The sequence below is a fragment of the Sturnira hondurensis genome, unplaced genomic scaffold (assembly GCF_014824575.4).
Source record: "Sturnira hondurensis isolate 20B ecotype Veracruz unplaced genomic scaffold, ASM1482457v3 Scaffold0006413, whole genome shotgun sequence".
NCBI classification, from domain to species: domain Eukaryota; kingdom Metazoa; phylum Chordata; class Mammalia; order Chiroptera; family Phyllostomidae; genus Sturnira; species Sturnira hondurensis.
The window spans coordinates 47,189,917-47,207,249 of NW_028079044.1; the positions used below are offsets into that span (position 1 = coordinate 47,189,917).

General features: G+C 49.8%; 1 protein-coding gene across 3 annotated transcripts in view; it reads right to left on the reverse strand.

Moving 5' to 3' along the window:
* ASAP1 (ArfGAP with SH3 domain, ankyrin repeat and PH domain 1) overlaps positions 1–17,333 on the reverse strand; it is a 274,738-nt gene that overhangs the window by 30,494 nt on the left and 226,911 nt on the right. For all 3 annotated transcript variants that reach the window (XM_037048557.1, XM_037048556.1, XM_037048559.1), the window contains 9 exons: positions 13,867–13,954; positions 11,775–11,823; positions 6,891–7,054; positions 6,291–6,424; positions 4,571–4,662; positions 2,315–2,501; positions 1,997–2,082; positions 881–996; positions 660–727 (listed from right to left, as the gene is read on the reverse strand). In XM_037048557.1, coding sequence (XP_036904452.1) covers positions 660–727; positions 881–996; positions 1,997–2,082; positions 2,315–2,501; positions 4,571–4,662; positions 6,291–6,424; positions 6,891–7,054; positions 11,775–11,823; positions 13,867–13,954 — 984 coding nt within the window. The remainder of the gene's footprint in view (positions 1–659; positions 728–880; positions 997–1,996; positions 2,083–2,314; positions 2,502–4,570; positions 4,663–6,290; positions 6,425–6,890; positions 7,055–11,774; positions 11,824–13,866; positions 13,955–17,333) is intronic.

Sequence of the window (17,333 nt, forward strand, 5' to 3'; positions counted from 1 at the left end):
CCTTTAAAGCCAGAGAGTCCCAGTTCAACCCATTCTTCTTATACATACATGGGGCAAAAACAACCAGAACTTCCTCAAAGGAGTCTTTAGTAATAAAAAAAGTACAGCTGCGGGCCTGGAACTTGGCACATAGCAGAAACGCAGGGAACGGAACTCATCTTTTCCATCTCATCCCTTCCTGCGGCTAAGAGAACCACGTTCCGCTAAGGCCTGGAGTTGCAGGCAGCAACTACCGGGAGCAAAACAGGCTGGGTGTGCACAGAGGCAGAGAGAGAAGAGGGCAGTGTGCTCAACATTTTAAAAGCCACGGCACTCTGAATTCTACTCGCCCAATGTTTGGAATTGGCTTCCCCAACAAGTCGTCTTTGCTGTAAAGCTACAGAGAAAGCCTAACGGTCTGGCAAGTAGAAAGAAAGCACAATCCTGAGGCATAAGCCCGTCTGCACCAAAACCTCCCAAATGCCTCCTGGCTCCTACGTGCAACTGCACTTCTCAGGCAGCGGATGGCACATTTATCATTTTTTTAATGTAGCCACAGTGCTTATCTCCATTTCTTTAGCTTATGTTCCAACAAATGAATCTGCTGCTTGTATCTTCCATTGCATGTTCTGAGAGTGACATGAGAGGGCAGCTGGTGTCCCACGCCCATTTCTGCTTACCAAATCTTCACACTGGGTGGCTCTGAGTCTCTTGGCTATGTCAAGGGCCGTCTCGCCGGCCTGGTTAACTAAAATCAGGGGAAAACAAAGACACGTGATTATCTAGGACAGATCTTGAAAAGGCAAGAAACAATAATCAGATTAGAGTGTGGCATGCCAATCTTGGTTTTAGCCAACAAAGGCTCTATGATAGCTGCTAAGACACCTGGCCCCGTGCTTACCGACGTCCACGGTGGGCTTGCTCCTGAGAACAAGCTTCAAACACTCGGGTTTCCCATACATACTGCAGTAGTGCAGAGCTGTGTTCCCCAGGGCTGTCTGCTTGTCCGGGTTCCCACTGAAAAGTCAAATTGTCAGGAAAAAAAGACTTACTCCCCAGCCGAACACTGCTGATCAACCACTTGTATCTGTGCTAACAGTGGGGTCGAATCTCAGAACTATCATATAATTATGGCATCTCTCATGTTACACCCCAATTGATAAGCAACATCATGACAGTACAGTCAGCATTTACTGAGTCTCATTTATACCAGGAGACAGATACTGTCTCCCAGCTTTTCACATGTCTTATCTCCTTGAATCTTCACAAATGCCCCAGTGGGGTAGGTGCCATTACAACTTTAATTCTACAGGTGACAACACTTGGGCACGGAGAGGATGAAGGGCTCACAGTCAAGATGAGCAAGACACGGACGACTGGACACAGGCAGTTAGCATCCAAAGCCAATGCTCTTGGCCACCGCACCCCCGGGTAAGGGCTTGTGGGTTAAAGTGCCCTCACTGTTCTGTCCCCTCTCCTTTGGATGAGCTCTAGTCCCTCCTCGTGATCTGCAGCTTACAGATCTGCCCAATAAAGAACCCAGCAAGTCCAAACCTCCTGCGTTTAATATTATATTCCTATTAGTATGTCCCAAATGTGAATTAGCTATCAGCCACATACACTGCTGTCTCATCATGAGCATCGTGTGGACCTGAATGGTTAAGTTTTCTCTTTTCAACCACCCTGCTGCATCAGGTTTGGGCCCAGAGACAGGATTTTACATTTATCTAGGCCAGGGTCTGGCAAACTATACAGCCTGTAGGCTTTATCTGGCCCTCCACCTGTTTTTGTAAATAAAGTTTTATTGGAACATGGCCACAGTCACTCATTTGCATGTCATCTATGGCTGCTTTCATGTGGCAGAGTTGAATAGTAGCCACAGAGACTTCATGGCCTACAAAGCATGAAGCAGTACCTGGCCCTTTATAGAAAAAGCTTGCTGCTTCCTGATCTAGGCCACTAATAGGACTGCCTTTGTTAACTTACACGGCATATTCAGAGCAAGAAAGAACCATACCAGTTTTGTACAAGAAAGTCAACCAAATGGAGAGACGTCTGGTCTGCAGTTCGGACTGCAAGATGAAGGGCTGTCTCCCCGAGCTCCTAAAAAGGACAGGGTAAGTAAAAACGGGGGGTCACATGTCCCACCCTGTCTAGAGCAGCTTCCTTTACACCAGTTACCCCAGAACAATTATTACTAGCACCCCCTTTCACTCTCAGATTGTCCTGATTTAGAGACAGGGCCACTTGGTGCGTTAGGTCTCATTCTAATTGCGAGTCGTCTTGGAAACGGACCGCCCACATCCCTTCCACCCCAGTTTCAGTGCGGCCTCACCTGCCCGGGCTCCAGCAGTGGCTCCATGAGCTCCACGCCCTCTGCATAGACTTGAATTAGTGCAAGCAAATCCCTGGATCTGACGGCCTCGAGCAATTCGTTCAGTTTAGCGGATGAAGAAGAACAGGTCTTCCTTGAAAACCGATGATCTACATACTTTGCCGTGATGTATTCTTTCCGTACAGTCCTATAAGACAGCAAAACAAGTACTGTTATTTTCCAAGAGCTAAGAAAGATGTACACTTTTGCAGACTCACAGTTCTCTCTGAGGTATTTTAATTAAGATACTTTTTTCTGACATTCAAACACACCAGGTTGTATGTAGACCAAGTTACTCCAGCAGAGGCAGAATGGAGAACTTGGTGTACATTCACCAGCATGTGCGGCCACTCACAGGCACAAAATTAAAGGGCACACAGATCCCAGCAGGTTTCTTTTCTGCCTTGGGCAACAGCATGAGACATTGGCTGTTTGCTACAACTGCGAACTCTGCTCATAGAAGTATGTCAGGCAAATGAAAAACTGCAGAAGTTAAAGCAATTCTGAAAGACCAATGAGAAGATTTCAGAGCTGCACGGACAGGATTTTAGTCATTGGACCTCACTCTGTATTGTAGCAGGTAAGGTGCAGACAGGCTGTTGTCAAAGCCTCAATTCTCTGTAATCTGTGTTCATCGGTGGAAACAGACATCTGAGCGGTCTCTGCACGGGGGTCAATGCTGGAACCCCTTTGTCAGCCAGACGCCCGCACACAAGTCAGGGTGCCACATCTGCTCCCAGCACCCCCGACCTTTCTTCTGTGGCACCAACACAGCTATGAGCACCCAGCTATGAGCACACTGTTAAGTGCTAAATTTCTGAGTTCCGGCCCACCTTCCTCTCCAGATCCCAGGTTTGTATCTAGTCTGTGTTCTGCCGGTTCCCTGGCGGCTAACACGGTGTGAGGCATAGAGTGAATGCTTGACATTGTTTCTTGAATTCAAGAAACATCAACTGCCCAGGGACCTACTGGGAGGTTTTATTTTATGGTTTCAGAGTGACACCAACATCTCCCTCGAATGCCCCCCCACGACGGCTTCGCTGCTTTGCAAACTTGGTGTCTGAACAACCTCTGAGGAGGCGGGTGAGACATTCAGGCAGGCGGCTATCACACAATAACTTCCTGCTCACGGGTAGGACTCAGTCCTTCTTCCTATCTATCCACAGCATTAAAAAGACTCTTTAAAGTGCAAACCCAATGTAACCATTTTTAATGGGTTTAAAGAGTCACAAAACCATTTATGACTCAAAACCATAAATGACATCCAAGGGTGTTGATGGGGGAGGCTCCCGCTCACACCCGCCCCAGGGGAAGCACGTAAGCCTCCTGCGCCCTTTCCCGTGTTTCTTCAAACACAGTTTCCAATCGATGCATTTGTCACTGTCCAAATCCACTTGGTGTCTGCGTCCAGACAGGACATGGTGAGAGTTCAAAAGTGAGGAAATTCACCAGCGAATTTACCTACAGTTCAGTTCCTGAGTTTGGATGGCCAAGAGGGCTTGTTTTTGCCTCCCGCCCCCTCCCCTCCTCGCCCAGAAGGCAGTGTGTCTTGTCCAGTGCTCCGCTCTGCTTAGGAGGAACCCTGGAGACCGTCCCCGGTCAGGACACAGGGAGTGTCCTTGTTTTTACATGTAGTTGTGCAGCTCACACCGTAAACTCTTCCACCAGATGCCTATGGGTGATGCTGGCTTTTGCTCCTCATCTCGCCGTATCATGGAACAGAAATACCCTCCCAGAAGGGGGACTGCTCAGTCACAGGCAAATACGTTTCTAACTGTGATAAATAGGGCGAGTCGCTTCCTCATGGGTAGTGTACCATTTGCATTCCCACCAGCGACAGGAGAGAGAGTCTAGAATGTTTGTTTCCCCACAGTCTCGCTGAGTGGGCTGAGAAAGCATTTGGACTTCTGCCAATCTGACAGGCAGCTCCCCACTGCTTTTGTGTCCCTTATTTATCACAACACGTCATGGTTAGAGATAATCATCCCCAGGAAGATTCAGCCTCCCGAGCAGACGCTACTCCCTGGGGGCAGGTGATGCTGAAAATAGCCTGCGCATTCCTGAGATACATTTCCAAGTTCTCTGCTTTGCTCTGCTTTTTCCTCATGATGCGGTTTCCCCTGCAGAGCAAAGTGCTATAACCACTAGGAAGTTTCTGGGGAGGGTTCAGAAACAGTGACAGAACGGTAAAGAATTCGAGATACCAAAAGTACTTACATATCACTCGTCGGGGTGGGTTTTGGGGAGGGGCTTGGTAAATTCGCTTCCATGATATCATTGAAACTATTATTTCCTACATTCTTGGCCAGCTGTAACAGAAGCAGAACACGACATAGCAAACTCTTTACCCCTGGTTTAAAAGGTTTCTGTTATTTGCTTTCGAGGTTTCTGAAGATGTACTCCCCCCCCCCTTCAGAATACAAACCATCCATCCATCTGGTCAACAAATACCTGCCGAGCACCTGCCACGTGCCAGGCTTTAGAAAGCGGGAAAGAGAGATATTCCCTCCCGGAGGAACTTACTACGGGCTAGACTGACCCATGATGAGAAAACCAGTAATTTCTACAAACACAGTGTGATAAACACGAGAACAGAAGAGGATGCGGCCCTGCACCCACATCATCGGAGTCAGACACAGCAGGCTGCACACGAATCTAGGTTAAATGCTTAATGAGCAACAATGGCCACGCAATTGCCGTCATGCCTCAAGTGAGATGATGGAGCAGCTTTGCTCGACAGAGAAGAAATTGGGGCTCCTTTATATTTGGGGCACAAATTTAGATGCAGCAGGCAACTAGTGGAGAGGCTCCAGTAAGCATTCAAGTCCGGGTTCAAGATTCTTCCAAAAATAGTGGTCCTGAAGGTCCTGCGGCTGCTCAGGTAATTTGGGGTCTATGCGAGGTTTAAGGAACATTCACGTGATCAGATGCCTGAAGGGGCAGGGAGCCCGGCACCAGCACACTTTCCCAATTTCCTGTCTCCTACGTTGAGGGGCTCCCACAACACAAGACCGGCCCTAATGCGTGATGACCAAGACTGCTCGCCAGGTGACTGCCTTGACCTTTGGGGACTCTGCTCCAGATGGGGCAGGTAATGAGCCAGACTCTCAGGTTCTTGGTCCCTCTTTTTTGCTCAAGGGCCTTCCGTCTGAGGTGACGCCCCTATGTCACTTCCAGCACTGTCACTGTTACTGTAACTACTCCCAGGGCCCCAGATTCACATTCTGCAGCACGGGGCTTATGGCCAGAAGGCATCATGCCCAGGGGCCTTCCCCACCTTCACCTGTGTACTGTGGGGACCATTAACTTGGACCTGATGAGGCCCCAATACGGGTAAATAATGATGGGAAGGGTGGGGTTATAAGCACACGGGAGTGTTTTGGACCCGTTCCCTACTATAAAGGTCAGCCCACACCCGCGCAGCTCTCTCTGTGCTCGCTACACAGCTCCTTGGGGTAAGGAGTGATTGGTTTGAGGGCAGCAGCTGACAGGCCGCTCTGTTCACATGTACTTTTACAAACTTAAAAATAGTAAAAATAGAGAAAAAAACCACACCAGTCATCATTTTTAACAACACAAGCCCCCAGGTAAAGTGGGCAGGTGAATTCAGCACCTACTTCCCTTTACTGCTTTTCCGTGAATCATGTAAAACTGATTCTGGAAGAAAAAAAGCAGCTTTGAAAAAGCCCACCCCAGAAGGGCCGGTTTAACTGACTAATTATGGAACTGCGTGATTCACCAGTTCTTCAAACAGGAAACAGAGATAGTCCACATTACACAGGACGAGCTTTACATTTTAAATATCTGTGCAAATTAAACAAAATTCAGGATTTAGCATTTTTGGACCCAGCAGAAACAAAAACCTCAAACCAATGTATTAGGTATATTCACGACGATAAACTTCAAGTTTTCTTCCTAAGTACAGGTCACTACTTACCAAGAGTTCAGAAGTTCCTAATTTGTCTAGTTCCAAAGACTGGATGCGAGAAATATGAACCCCCATTTCCCTGTGGATGCCAGAACATTCTATGCAGGTCAAAATACCCAAGTTGGTGGAAAGCCAGGTTGGTTCTGTGGAAAGGATTTTGAAAACAATGAACAAACAAGGCATCTAATTTTAGTCTGCCCACTGCAGAGGAAGCTAAAACAATAGTAGTAAACCTTTTAAACAATTACAAGGGGAAGATTTACACGGAAGAAGCCGATTGCTTGCAGTTTGGCCAAAGGTGATTATTAAAATTGATAGCTTGAGAGCAAAAAGTCCCTAAGACTAATTTGAAAAAACTTTCTTTCAATACTGAATTGAAAACAAAATTAAGTTCTTTCTTCTTACTAGCCAAGGTAGTATTTTGGCAGGTGACCACGTAGAGAGAGCAGGTAGGAGTTTCACAGGGACAGCCAAGAGCGTGGGTCAGTCAAGTTGGGAGTATGCGCTGGGTGTGTCCATAGGGGAGAGGGTTTTACATGACCAGCTCATTTACCTTCTACGAGAGGAGAAAGATGTTTAACAGGCCACCTCCACTCTGGGGACCAGTACCTGATGAGCCACAGTCGCAGCAGACGTCATTCCCAGGGAGCCGCTGGACGTCCTCGATAATGGCTTTGGTCAGGTCTTCCAGGCTGTTCTCGCCCGTGCTCTGCTCTCCACGGAAGGCCATAGTCAGGGCCTCTTCTTTGCTATTTGTCAACACTGAAATCCATCTGTCGTCAGAACAGGAAGGAGACCTGGTTTTCCCCACATCGCAACACAAGTGTGTTCACCAAGAGACACCAAAAGCGACACCACTCCCCCACAGCAGTGAAGAAAGAAGAAAACAAAAGAAATGAAACCTGAAGGAAGGAGAGGTAAAGGGGAGAAAGGGACACAGCGGAGAGAACAGGAGAGACGGGAGGAAGAGGTGGGACAGGTCGGGTCAGTATCTCTGAGGACCTGCACGGACACACCCATGGGGATGACGCAGAAGGACCGGCGAGGAACGGAATGCCTGGGAGGCAGGCAGGAGTTCAGCAAGAGGCCTCTTCGCCTCCCAGCCGGAGGGGGCGGAGGGGGCCTTGGAGGACACTACACAGGGCATTTCATTAGCAGCCAGGAAAATCTATGCTTATGAAAAAGGTGCATTAATGTGGAAACATGCTGGCATTTTAATGTACCATGGAAAGTGGAGACTATTAAATTATATATAGAGTAAGATCCCAATGTGTACTGAACAAAATAATCCTCTCCCGCCAAGCTATGCACAAAACAACCCGAATGCCCAACAACAGGGGGCTGATTAATAAAGCATGAAGTAACCAAAAAATGGAATAGTTACCCAGGTATTAAAAATGAAGTGTTTTACTAATTTTTGAATGACATTGTGGAAATGCTCATAATATAATGTTTTCTGGAATAAGTAGGAAAAACCATTACAAATAATATAGCCTCACATTTAAATGCCTGGAGTACGTATGTTTGTTCGCAGAAGAAAAGGCTAGAAGGAAATTCATAGAACGCTACCTGTGTCCCCGGGTGGTCTTCGGTAGGAAAACGGAGAGATGGACTGCTCGACTCTGTGCCTCTCTGTAATTTCCCATATGTCTAGAGAGCTGGCATTACTTTCATGAGTGGGGGGGGGAGGGGGGAAGCCACACTTATTTTTTTAAGAAGAAAAGGAAAAACATTTCTGAACCTCAGTTTATTGTTACCTACTGCAGAGACAGGTAATACCTATTCTCAGCAGAGAACACAGAGGTCCAGAAATGAGGCTCTAGTTTTTTCGGGTGTTGTGTAGGATCAAAAGGACATGAAACAAAGGACTGGCTACAACAGGTTTTGAATTAGAAATGGGAATTGAAAGACAACACAAATTTCCCGGGGCACGTGACCTGCAAGTCCCACCTTGGACTCTAGGTGGCGCTCTCCTTCAGTTTGTTGTGGGAAATACACAGCTTAGCTTTTCTACTGTGCTTCAGGGAAGCACTCGCTGAACCTCAAAACCAGCAGTCTAGGGGCGGGCAGGGAGGGGGCCACCAAAGACCTTTGACATGGAACTGTGCTTTTCCATGTTTAGTCTCAAGTTACAAACTAGACACTGTTTTGTTAAAAAACAGTTTAAGAAACCAAACTCAAGAGAACTGGTCATGGCAAGTCACCCGTGGCACCGATACAACTGAAGTTTCCTCTCCGCCTGCAGGGTCTCTGCTTTGTTCTCCTTAAGCATCATGATACTCTGCCTACTTGACGTCACAAATACCTACTACGTGCCAGGCACTTACGATCTCTCTCAGGCAGCCCTCCGACCAGCCCCCGAGAGCACCCACGACTCTCGATGCACAGGGACACAAGCCCGGAGAGGCTGGGCCGAAGCTGGACACTTTCAGCGACTCCCCGTCTGCAGAGTTCTTTCCCTTAGGCCGTTTTTGCCTCTTTATTCAAGAGTCGTGACAAAGAAAGAAAGAAGTCTGTCACGATAACCAGCAGATACACATGTAAAGCACAACGGGTTTTCTGGAGGAGTAATTCAAATTTGGTGGAACGGAATGGCTCCCTTTCAAAAGGGCGGAGATTGAAATAGCTATTTCTGACAACTAAAAAAACCTTTAAATTGCTTTAACAGGCACACAAAAATATAAGAAAGAAAAGAATGCCTAATTGTATTCTAACACTTTAGAGATCACTTTGAGTTTATAGGGTTAAAACAACTGGCACTGCGGTAGTTTTACACATCTTATCTCAACTCCCAAAGTCTGCAGGCGAGGCCCATAATCCCCATGGAACTGGCAAGCAGACGGAGGCGGGATGACCGCCGTGCAGGAAGGGCCGGGCCGGGAGCAGCCGTCAGGTGGGCCGGCCTTAAGGCACATCTGCTCTTCGTACTGCACCTGCCTCCTTCCCCGGCGAGCAGTGACTTCTCACTCATCCTCACTGCACACTTGCCCAGGAGAGGGAAACCCAGGGTGCAGGGAAGGCAAATGAAGAACTGGGGCCTCCCCCGGGGCGCGCGCCTCCCCTGCAGAAAGCCACTACCTCAGATGTCACTCAAAGTCCGCCTGCCACGTCGCCACGAGCACCGAGTGCACGATGTGCCGCAACCACAGGAGGGCCCAGCAACCCTTTACTACAGGGTGCGAGGTCCCGGGCAGGGAACCGGCGCCTCTTTGGCCGACTCAACTGCCCGTAGGTCAGAAGACTACAGGCCTGGGCCTGAGATAGAGCAGAACAAAGAAGAGGACGTGTTCCCTGGATCTCCTACCCGTCCTCCCACTTGGGGCTGTGAGGTAGGGAAAGAGAAACAAAGCACAAAATGAGAGGAGGGAAAGCAACATTCCAAGGTGACCACAAACTCTTCATGGGACACGTGACAGCCTGTGGTACCTCTCCCAGCAGGAACCAGTTCACAGCCATGACACCAGGAACGCTGGTCTGCTCGAATCGCACACTGTCCGCCACGTTCCAAGAGGGGCCTTAAATAACCACCTCTTGTCCCCTGTCTTACAAAGGAGAGTGAAGTTCCTAAAAGTAAACTAATGCCAGCCAGTCCCAGGTGAACGTATGGCTCGGGCTTTTCAATTCTCTCACTTCGGGACCCCTGTCCTCTGACTCGTGGAGCTGAACCTCCGATGGAACCAGTGTGGTGAGCTGGAAACAGCATGGGCATCAGAGCCAGGCTCCCAGTCGCACGTCTGCTGTTCTGAGTCTAATCATCAGAACGGGGGTGTCTGCTGCCCTCGGGGGGTGTGAACGGAGCAGAGGGAGGGCAAGTGAGCCCGATGCTTGGCCCACGACAGGCGCCAATGTGAGGGCAGCTGGACGCTCTGGACGCCGGAGGGCTTCTTTGTCCAACTCGACCGGGAGGTGCCCGGGTCACGAGGACTGTGTCCACGAGCACACCGTGCCCCGCTTCCTCATGTTCAAGCTAGGGATGACAGTCCGACTTTCCGCGGTTGTCAGGGTCACTAAGACATGACATGCACTTAGGACAGTCTGAGTGCAACACGCGTTACCTATTTGGGGCTAAATACTACCTCTCTCTGAATCTGAAGTGGAGGGCCAGCCCTCCCGACTGTCCCCATGTTCCCTGGTTTCCAGTCACCCTCCAGTGGCCGACACCATCCGGGCAACATCTGGCCATCTGTCGCTTCCTGTCTCTTCCTCCTTGCTGCTCTGGGCCGGCGGAAGTCATCTCTGAGCAGCGCCCCCAAGTACCCAGGAGGGTGTGCGCCCCCGTCTGTGTTTCCACGGCACTGGCCTCCTCGGTCCCCACACCATGTCACCTGCCCTTCTCGTCCAGCAGAGACTGAGTTCCCTCAGGCGGGGCTCTGTCTACCTCGGTGCTGTACTCTCGATGCTCTACATCGGTCTCGGGACGGAGTGGCACTTATTAAACTGCCAGGGGCAGGAATGACCTGTGGACCTTTCTCCTCTTTTCCCTTGGCCTCTCCTTCCTTTTCGCTCAGCCTTTTCACTGTTTCTCCCAACTCCACGTCCTTTGTACCCATTTCTTACTCTCTCGGATCCCTATCATTTCTGATGGGGAGATGGGGAAAGAGTAAAATTCTCAGAGCAGGAGACAGAAAGGAAGAGGATAGAGAAGAGGGGTGAGTGTAAGGGAACGGGGTGTGAGCAGAATTCTGTGGCTCTACAGGGACAATTAAGGGAGGAAAACAGTGTTTACTACGTGCTGCCAATGTTGCAGGAACTACACGTCTGAACGCCACAGAAAGGTCTCACTGCCGGCGCTCACACGCACGCCCCCTCGCCCACGCAGCTGAGGCTGCAGTGGTCCCACACCACTGTTTTCAGTCCCTACCAGGCCACAGGACAGAAGAGGGAATAATGGTGGCTTTGACCAGGGATGACATGAAAAAGGGGCTGCCTAGGATGGCACACCCGGTCAGGTGAGGGTAGGATTCCAACCCAGGAGTGACAGACACCAAGCCTAGTTCGCCCCCGACACCAGGCTCACAGAAGGGTTCCTGACAGTCCTGGTCCTCCAGGGCCAGGCTGACCTGCTGCCCTCATCATGACAGGGAGCCTGGCTCACACATCTGGCCACCAAACAAAGGGCACGTCCTCTACGTGATTATGAGACAGGAAGACACCATCCTTGTCCTCAGGAAGTTCTCGGTCTCTAGGGGCTCTGCCTGAACCAGGGCTTCACAAGTTGGCGGGCAGAGGCTTTGGGGCTGAGAGCAGGGTGCATACCTCCAAGGTGGTGGGGGGCTTGAGGCATCTTAAAGGAGGCACCAGAGTTCACCGGGCACAGACAGACAGACAGACAGAGCAGAGAGACAGACAGAGAGAGCAACTGACAGACAGAGAGAGCAACGTGTGGAGGCCCAGAGGGGAGAGACAAGCATGGGGAACCACCAGGAGCAGTCACAAAACGTGGCCACCACGGCGTTTCGGAGGTGCGCTGTGCCAGGTTTCAGAACTACTTACGCTACGTAATCCTGTTCATCTTCCGCTTGAAAGTGATATGTCCTATTATCTAAAATACAAAAAAAGAAACCAAAGTGAAACCTTAGAAAGCAGAATACCTTTAGGTCTAATAAAAACTTCCCAAGTTCCTACAGAAAAAAACCCCTCACAGTAAAAGCAGGATTTCAATATTCTTTTGTTTTTATGCCCCTTTGTTTCGTCAGTCACACAATTCATGTTGTCAATACTACTTTTCCTGAAGTGCCGTGGAACGCAGTAAAATAACCGCAAACACCCCCAAATATCTGGCACTTCTGAAAAAGGGGGGAGGGGGCTGGTCCTACCCGCTCGAGTGGATTCCAGCGACAAACTGCAGAGCGCTAGCTGCCAGCGCAGGATTTTACTTTTCATTTCCAATTTGCCTTTTATTGAGTTCCCTTTAAAAATAATTTCCTTTTCTGAAATGATTCACAACTCGCAGGGCAGCTCGGACAAGCGAGCTTAGTCTGCCCCAGAGAAGTCTGGGCTGCCCCCGCTTGAAGCAGGCTTCAGGGGGGAAGGCCCCGACCTCGGTTCGCCGGTCATCTCGGGCTGCTTGCTACGCCGGGGAGGGAGTGGCCTTGGATACTTTGGGCAGGTGTTTATGAGGGAAGCTCTTAAAATTAAGACTCTGCTAGGATGCTTCAACATACTCAGGTCAAATGAGCCGTTACTTCCAGCCAGCCACTCACTATGTGGCTGCCCCAGGCTAGGCATTCACACCCCCGTCTCCCAGAGGGAGACGTGTGCACATACAAGAACACGCCGTGGGTAGTCGAGCCTAAGGGTCTCCGCTGAATGTCTGTTTTAATGCTGTGTGACTTTGTGTAAATCACCGAACCTCTCTGGGCCTCCGTTTACTGTCAAATAGGAAACTGGCTTTTGTGAGGATTAGCAACGATGTACATAGAGCACCTGGCACAGCTTGCTCAGATGCTCAATAACTGAACTGCAGTTATGCTCATATAATTCAATGACCTACAGGTCCTAAAATCTAGAGGTTCTTGGCTTTTTGAAGTCATATTTTAACTCTCATTAATGACCCAAGTAATTGCTTGGTCGTAAAAATCACAGAACTCCAGTATGTGCTATAGAATCCAGCTCAGAGTCCACGCTAAGAGCCCCAGGACTGACCCTGTCTCTGGGTTTCAAGTCACACGACGGCACCTGAGGAGGTCAAGCGCAGGGACGCGCAGGGAAGCGCTTTTGTGCTCTACACGAGGAGCGCGCATGCAGGCTGTCCGCCTGCCTGGGCCGGGGGAGCTGCAGAGAGGGAGGGACGCAGAAGGGTGGTGCCATGGGACCACATGGTATTCGTGGGGGTCACTGCATTGGCACAGCCTTTACAAAGAGGTGTCCCAACAGCTATGTGAGGGTCACAGTGCAGCTGCGGGCCCGGTGCAGGCTCAGGGAACCAGCCTGGAGGAAATCCATCTCCCCTACCAACTCTCCGGAGCCTCTGAGAACACACAGTACAGGCCGGTGGGTAGGTCTTTCTGCCCCCGAGTCACAACAGGAGAGCATGCTCTGACCCCTGGGGCAGAGTGCGACAGAACATAGTGTCATCCATTCATGGAGTCTGAAGGCAGTGATGATTAGAAGCAGGGAATTTTTCCTTTACAAACTTAAGTTTGTAGGCCTAAGAGTGTAAGCAAATCAGGTGCTCAAATACAGCGGCACACCTGCCTTTCCAAAGATACCTGAGACCCACCTGGGGGCTTCCTACAAAATGCCTATGTCTGGCCTCCTAGACAAGACCATGATTTAGCAGATCCAGGGGAGAAATGGGGAAGTACTTAGAAAAGTCTCTCCAAGGCAACAGAGCCATGTGCCACAGTCAGGAATTGGTCTAATTCACCTCACGAATGTAGGTTCTATTCCCCTGCACGTCAGATCTGACACAGTCTGCCCTTCCCTGGAGCAAATTCAGACCCGAGGGACCTTCCCAGGGCTGCGTGTAGAGAGGCAGGGAGGAGCCCTGCTTGGAAAAGCCACTGCCTTAACGCCCAGAGAATGGAAACGGGCGGCCGCCAGCATCCACTGTAACCGACTGACTCAGAGAGAAAGCACTCACGTGAGATCAGGTCAAAAGACTTCTTGTCCTCGGCATTCGGTTTCACCTGGCAGGTGAGAAGGTTCAGCTTCGCTGGCTGCCTGTTAGACTGGAACAGAGAACACGGAGAAGTGACCTGTAGCACCTGCCCCTCCCCTGCAGGGGCAGTGCCTGGGGCCTGGGGAGCAGGGAGGCATGTGGTTGCAGGCGGCAAATCTGATAAAGTCTTTTTCAGTCATCAGGATTCTGAATGTCATTAAAGAAGGAAAAAAATTTTGGTGGTCTAACAAATGTCCTTAACTATACCTAATATCTGGTGATTAATCAGAATAGCACCAGGAAAATCCATCTTTCAATGAAGAGCAGGCATGGTCCATGAAAATGCACCTTTCTGGAATCCACTCCCATTCAAACAGATGGCACTTTAATACTGTATCTTCCTGTGAAATGTAGTGGACTATAATTCACTCATTCATTCACTCATTTATCACTCATTCACTCATTCAGAATGACCCAGTCACCAATCATCTCAAACCCCAATGTCCCAAGCATCCACAAATTTTGGCTGCAATGTGAAATTTACATGATTTCTCTCAGACATACAAGGACAACTGCCACCCATGAGGCATACCTTAACAAGCCCCCAAATCTGGAGAGATGGAAAACCTGGCCAAGATCGCAGTGCTGATTACCAGCAAATCTCTGATGATCAGACCCTGTAGCATGTACGTAGACTGTAACACACAGGCCTGGCCTAAATGGAGTCTTGCCACGTAATCGCTCTGGTCAAAACTCGTTCTGTACCTGCCTGCCCTCGTTTGTCCCAGGCCACACACTGGCCAATGCTGGTGCCAACACGTCTGCCTCCCGCAGGTGCCGACCAAGGAGTGGATGTCTGGGTGTCCGGGCTGGGCCAGGCATGAACACAGACCACTGCAGTAGGCACCGGACCTCTACAGCCGGGCCTGCGGGCCCCGCTGACGGGCATGGTTCTCAAAGTCCCCATGCCAGGAGCGTGTCCACCCACGCAACTCAAGATTTTAGGGAAAATGGGTTGGGTGCAGTGGAGAAGAGGAGGTCACAACAGTGACCAATCAAACCCCCAAATAACAGAGATGCCATATGCGGTCAAGGCATTTCAATGTGCACTTCGCACTTCTCAGTCTCAATAATGAGCAACACCTAACTTCTGTCTGCCGTCCTGTGCTCTCTGGACCGTTTTCAAGATCTTGCTCTGGGGTGTCAGTGACACTGGACACAGAAAACAAGCCCCTCGTCCTGTGCCTATGTGTTCCAAAGCAAGCTGTCTGTGGGGAGGACGTGAGAGACCTCGGGCATTTGACTTAGACCCGGAAGCCAGAAGCAGAGGCCTGTATAGGAGAGTTGGCCTCACAGGAAGCGTCCTGGTGGCCACATCCTGATCAGGGAGGCATGGCACTGCGTGTTCTCCTTAGGGCAGACCTGGAGTCTGGGCTGTCAGAGGCCTCAGACCACCAACAGCAGCCGCGCCACAGACCCAGGCCCAGTCCACTGAAAATGAACTGTGGGTCCTGCAGCTCGCCTTGTTTGGATATCACTGGTAAGGTCACCAGATTTCCCAAGTGAATGACAATGACATTCGACAACCTGAAAGGGTAGCAGTCCCAGCTAACGGACTCTCTGTAGAATGCCGTGTTCCAATTTGGCATCCACGTTTCAAGAAGGATGTAGGAGGGGTTAGGGAAGATGGAGAGATGATTAAAGGACTGGAAAATAGGCCCTTTGAAGAAGGGTTAAAGGCACTAGTTAGTCCAGAGAAAAGATGGGTAGGGAGTGACTTAATGACCACCTTCAGGAACATCAAGGTTGTTCTGGGGGAGGCCAGGCAGCTGTTCTCCATCCGCACAGACCGAGAGGAAAGGCGCTCGACTGCAGAGGAAGATTTGAGCGAGACAGAAAAAAGAACTTCCCAAGCTTGAGCTGATTATGCATAACAAGAGGTTTGAGTTTCTTAACCTAAGTGGAGAAATCTCTTTGAAAAACTTTAGAACTGTTTACACAACATTCACTTTTGAATGTGGCAGAGGGTTAACTAGATGGTTTTTTGGGGTCCCAAATTTATATTGCTGCAGTGTTTCCGAAACAACCTTGTCAACAGACACAACCAATACAATGCAAAACAGAATTTTAAAGCCGGAAAAAAACACTCAATTTGAGCACTAACTCGTTCAGGAAAATCAGGCAGCACCACCCTCCTGTAAGCATGGGCTACTGCACAGCGCATTACCAGAAAGCTTCTGAGGATAAAGATTTTATGTGTTTGGGTCCTTTCATGACTGAACAACAATTTCAGTGATGATGACAGATGATATGGATCCCCTGGGAAGTGTGTCAAGTCCACTAGGCTGACTTTGCCACATCAACTTGAACTTCACTTGGACATAGACACTTATCTTGCATAAGTATAGTGTTTGTTCTTCCTCCAAATGCCAGTGAGACACATGACAAATGACCTATCAACCCAAACGTGACTTTGAGGAGCCAAAACCACAGCGTTTTTTACCGACTAAGCTGCTCACAGCGCCGACGCGGAGCCAGGAATGTGAAAAAGTGTAATGGGCTGCCCCACCCGCGTCCCCGGACCCACGGACCAGAAGGCTCAGGAATCACTACGGTGATAACAGTGATTTCTGACTTGTACAACTCTTCAACATTTCAAAGACTTTCTCTCCACATTTAGTACTAATTTATAGGTATTGATTAAAGGTATAATCTTCCCCAGCGGTTCGGCAGACTTCAAATGCAGAGGGCTAAATGACTTGCCCTGGGATGCATCCCCGTGGAACAGTTTAGAAAACACACTCACATTGTTTAAATACTAGAAAGAAAAAAGGAAAGAAGGGAAAGAGTAAGGACACGTGCTTCCGAGTCCCTCCCGTGGACAGTGGAGTCCTACCCGCGGGGAATGAAAACGGCCCATCGGCACGCTGACCGCCAGGCTCCTGGGGCTGCAGCGCCAGCCACTGCATCTGCTGCTCCCCCCACTGGGCCCCGGGGAGGGGCACTGGCCTCCCACCCTCCAGGTAGCTCACACACTGGGACTGCCCTCCTCCCACTCCTCGTCCCCTCCCTCCAGGTGGCTCACAGCCCACAGGTCCTGGCTCCTGGCCTGGCCACCCATCGTCCCTCCCATCCTGTTACATAGTCTCCCTGGCTCTTATTTCTCCTTATTTGCTTCTGTGGTTCTTTCCACTAAACACACACATTTCTGTTTTGTTCACTAAAACGTGTCCGGCATACAGCAGGCACTCAATAAATACCAGATGAATGAATGCATTCCAGGTGCCTTACACGTACTAAGTGCGAGAGAAGTCTTTTTAGTTTCTCAGTTTTTTCGTGCATTCTAAGCACATATGAAAAACACGTGCTCCGCACCAGCAAGCAGCTGTGGGAAACAGCCCTGACCATGGACCTAGGGCATTCCTGAGCTTGAGAGTGCACCAAGGACC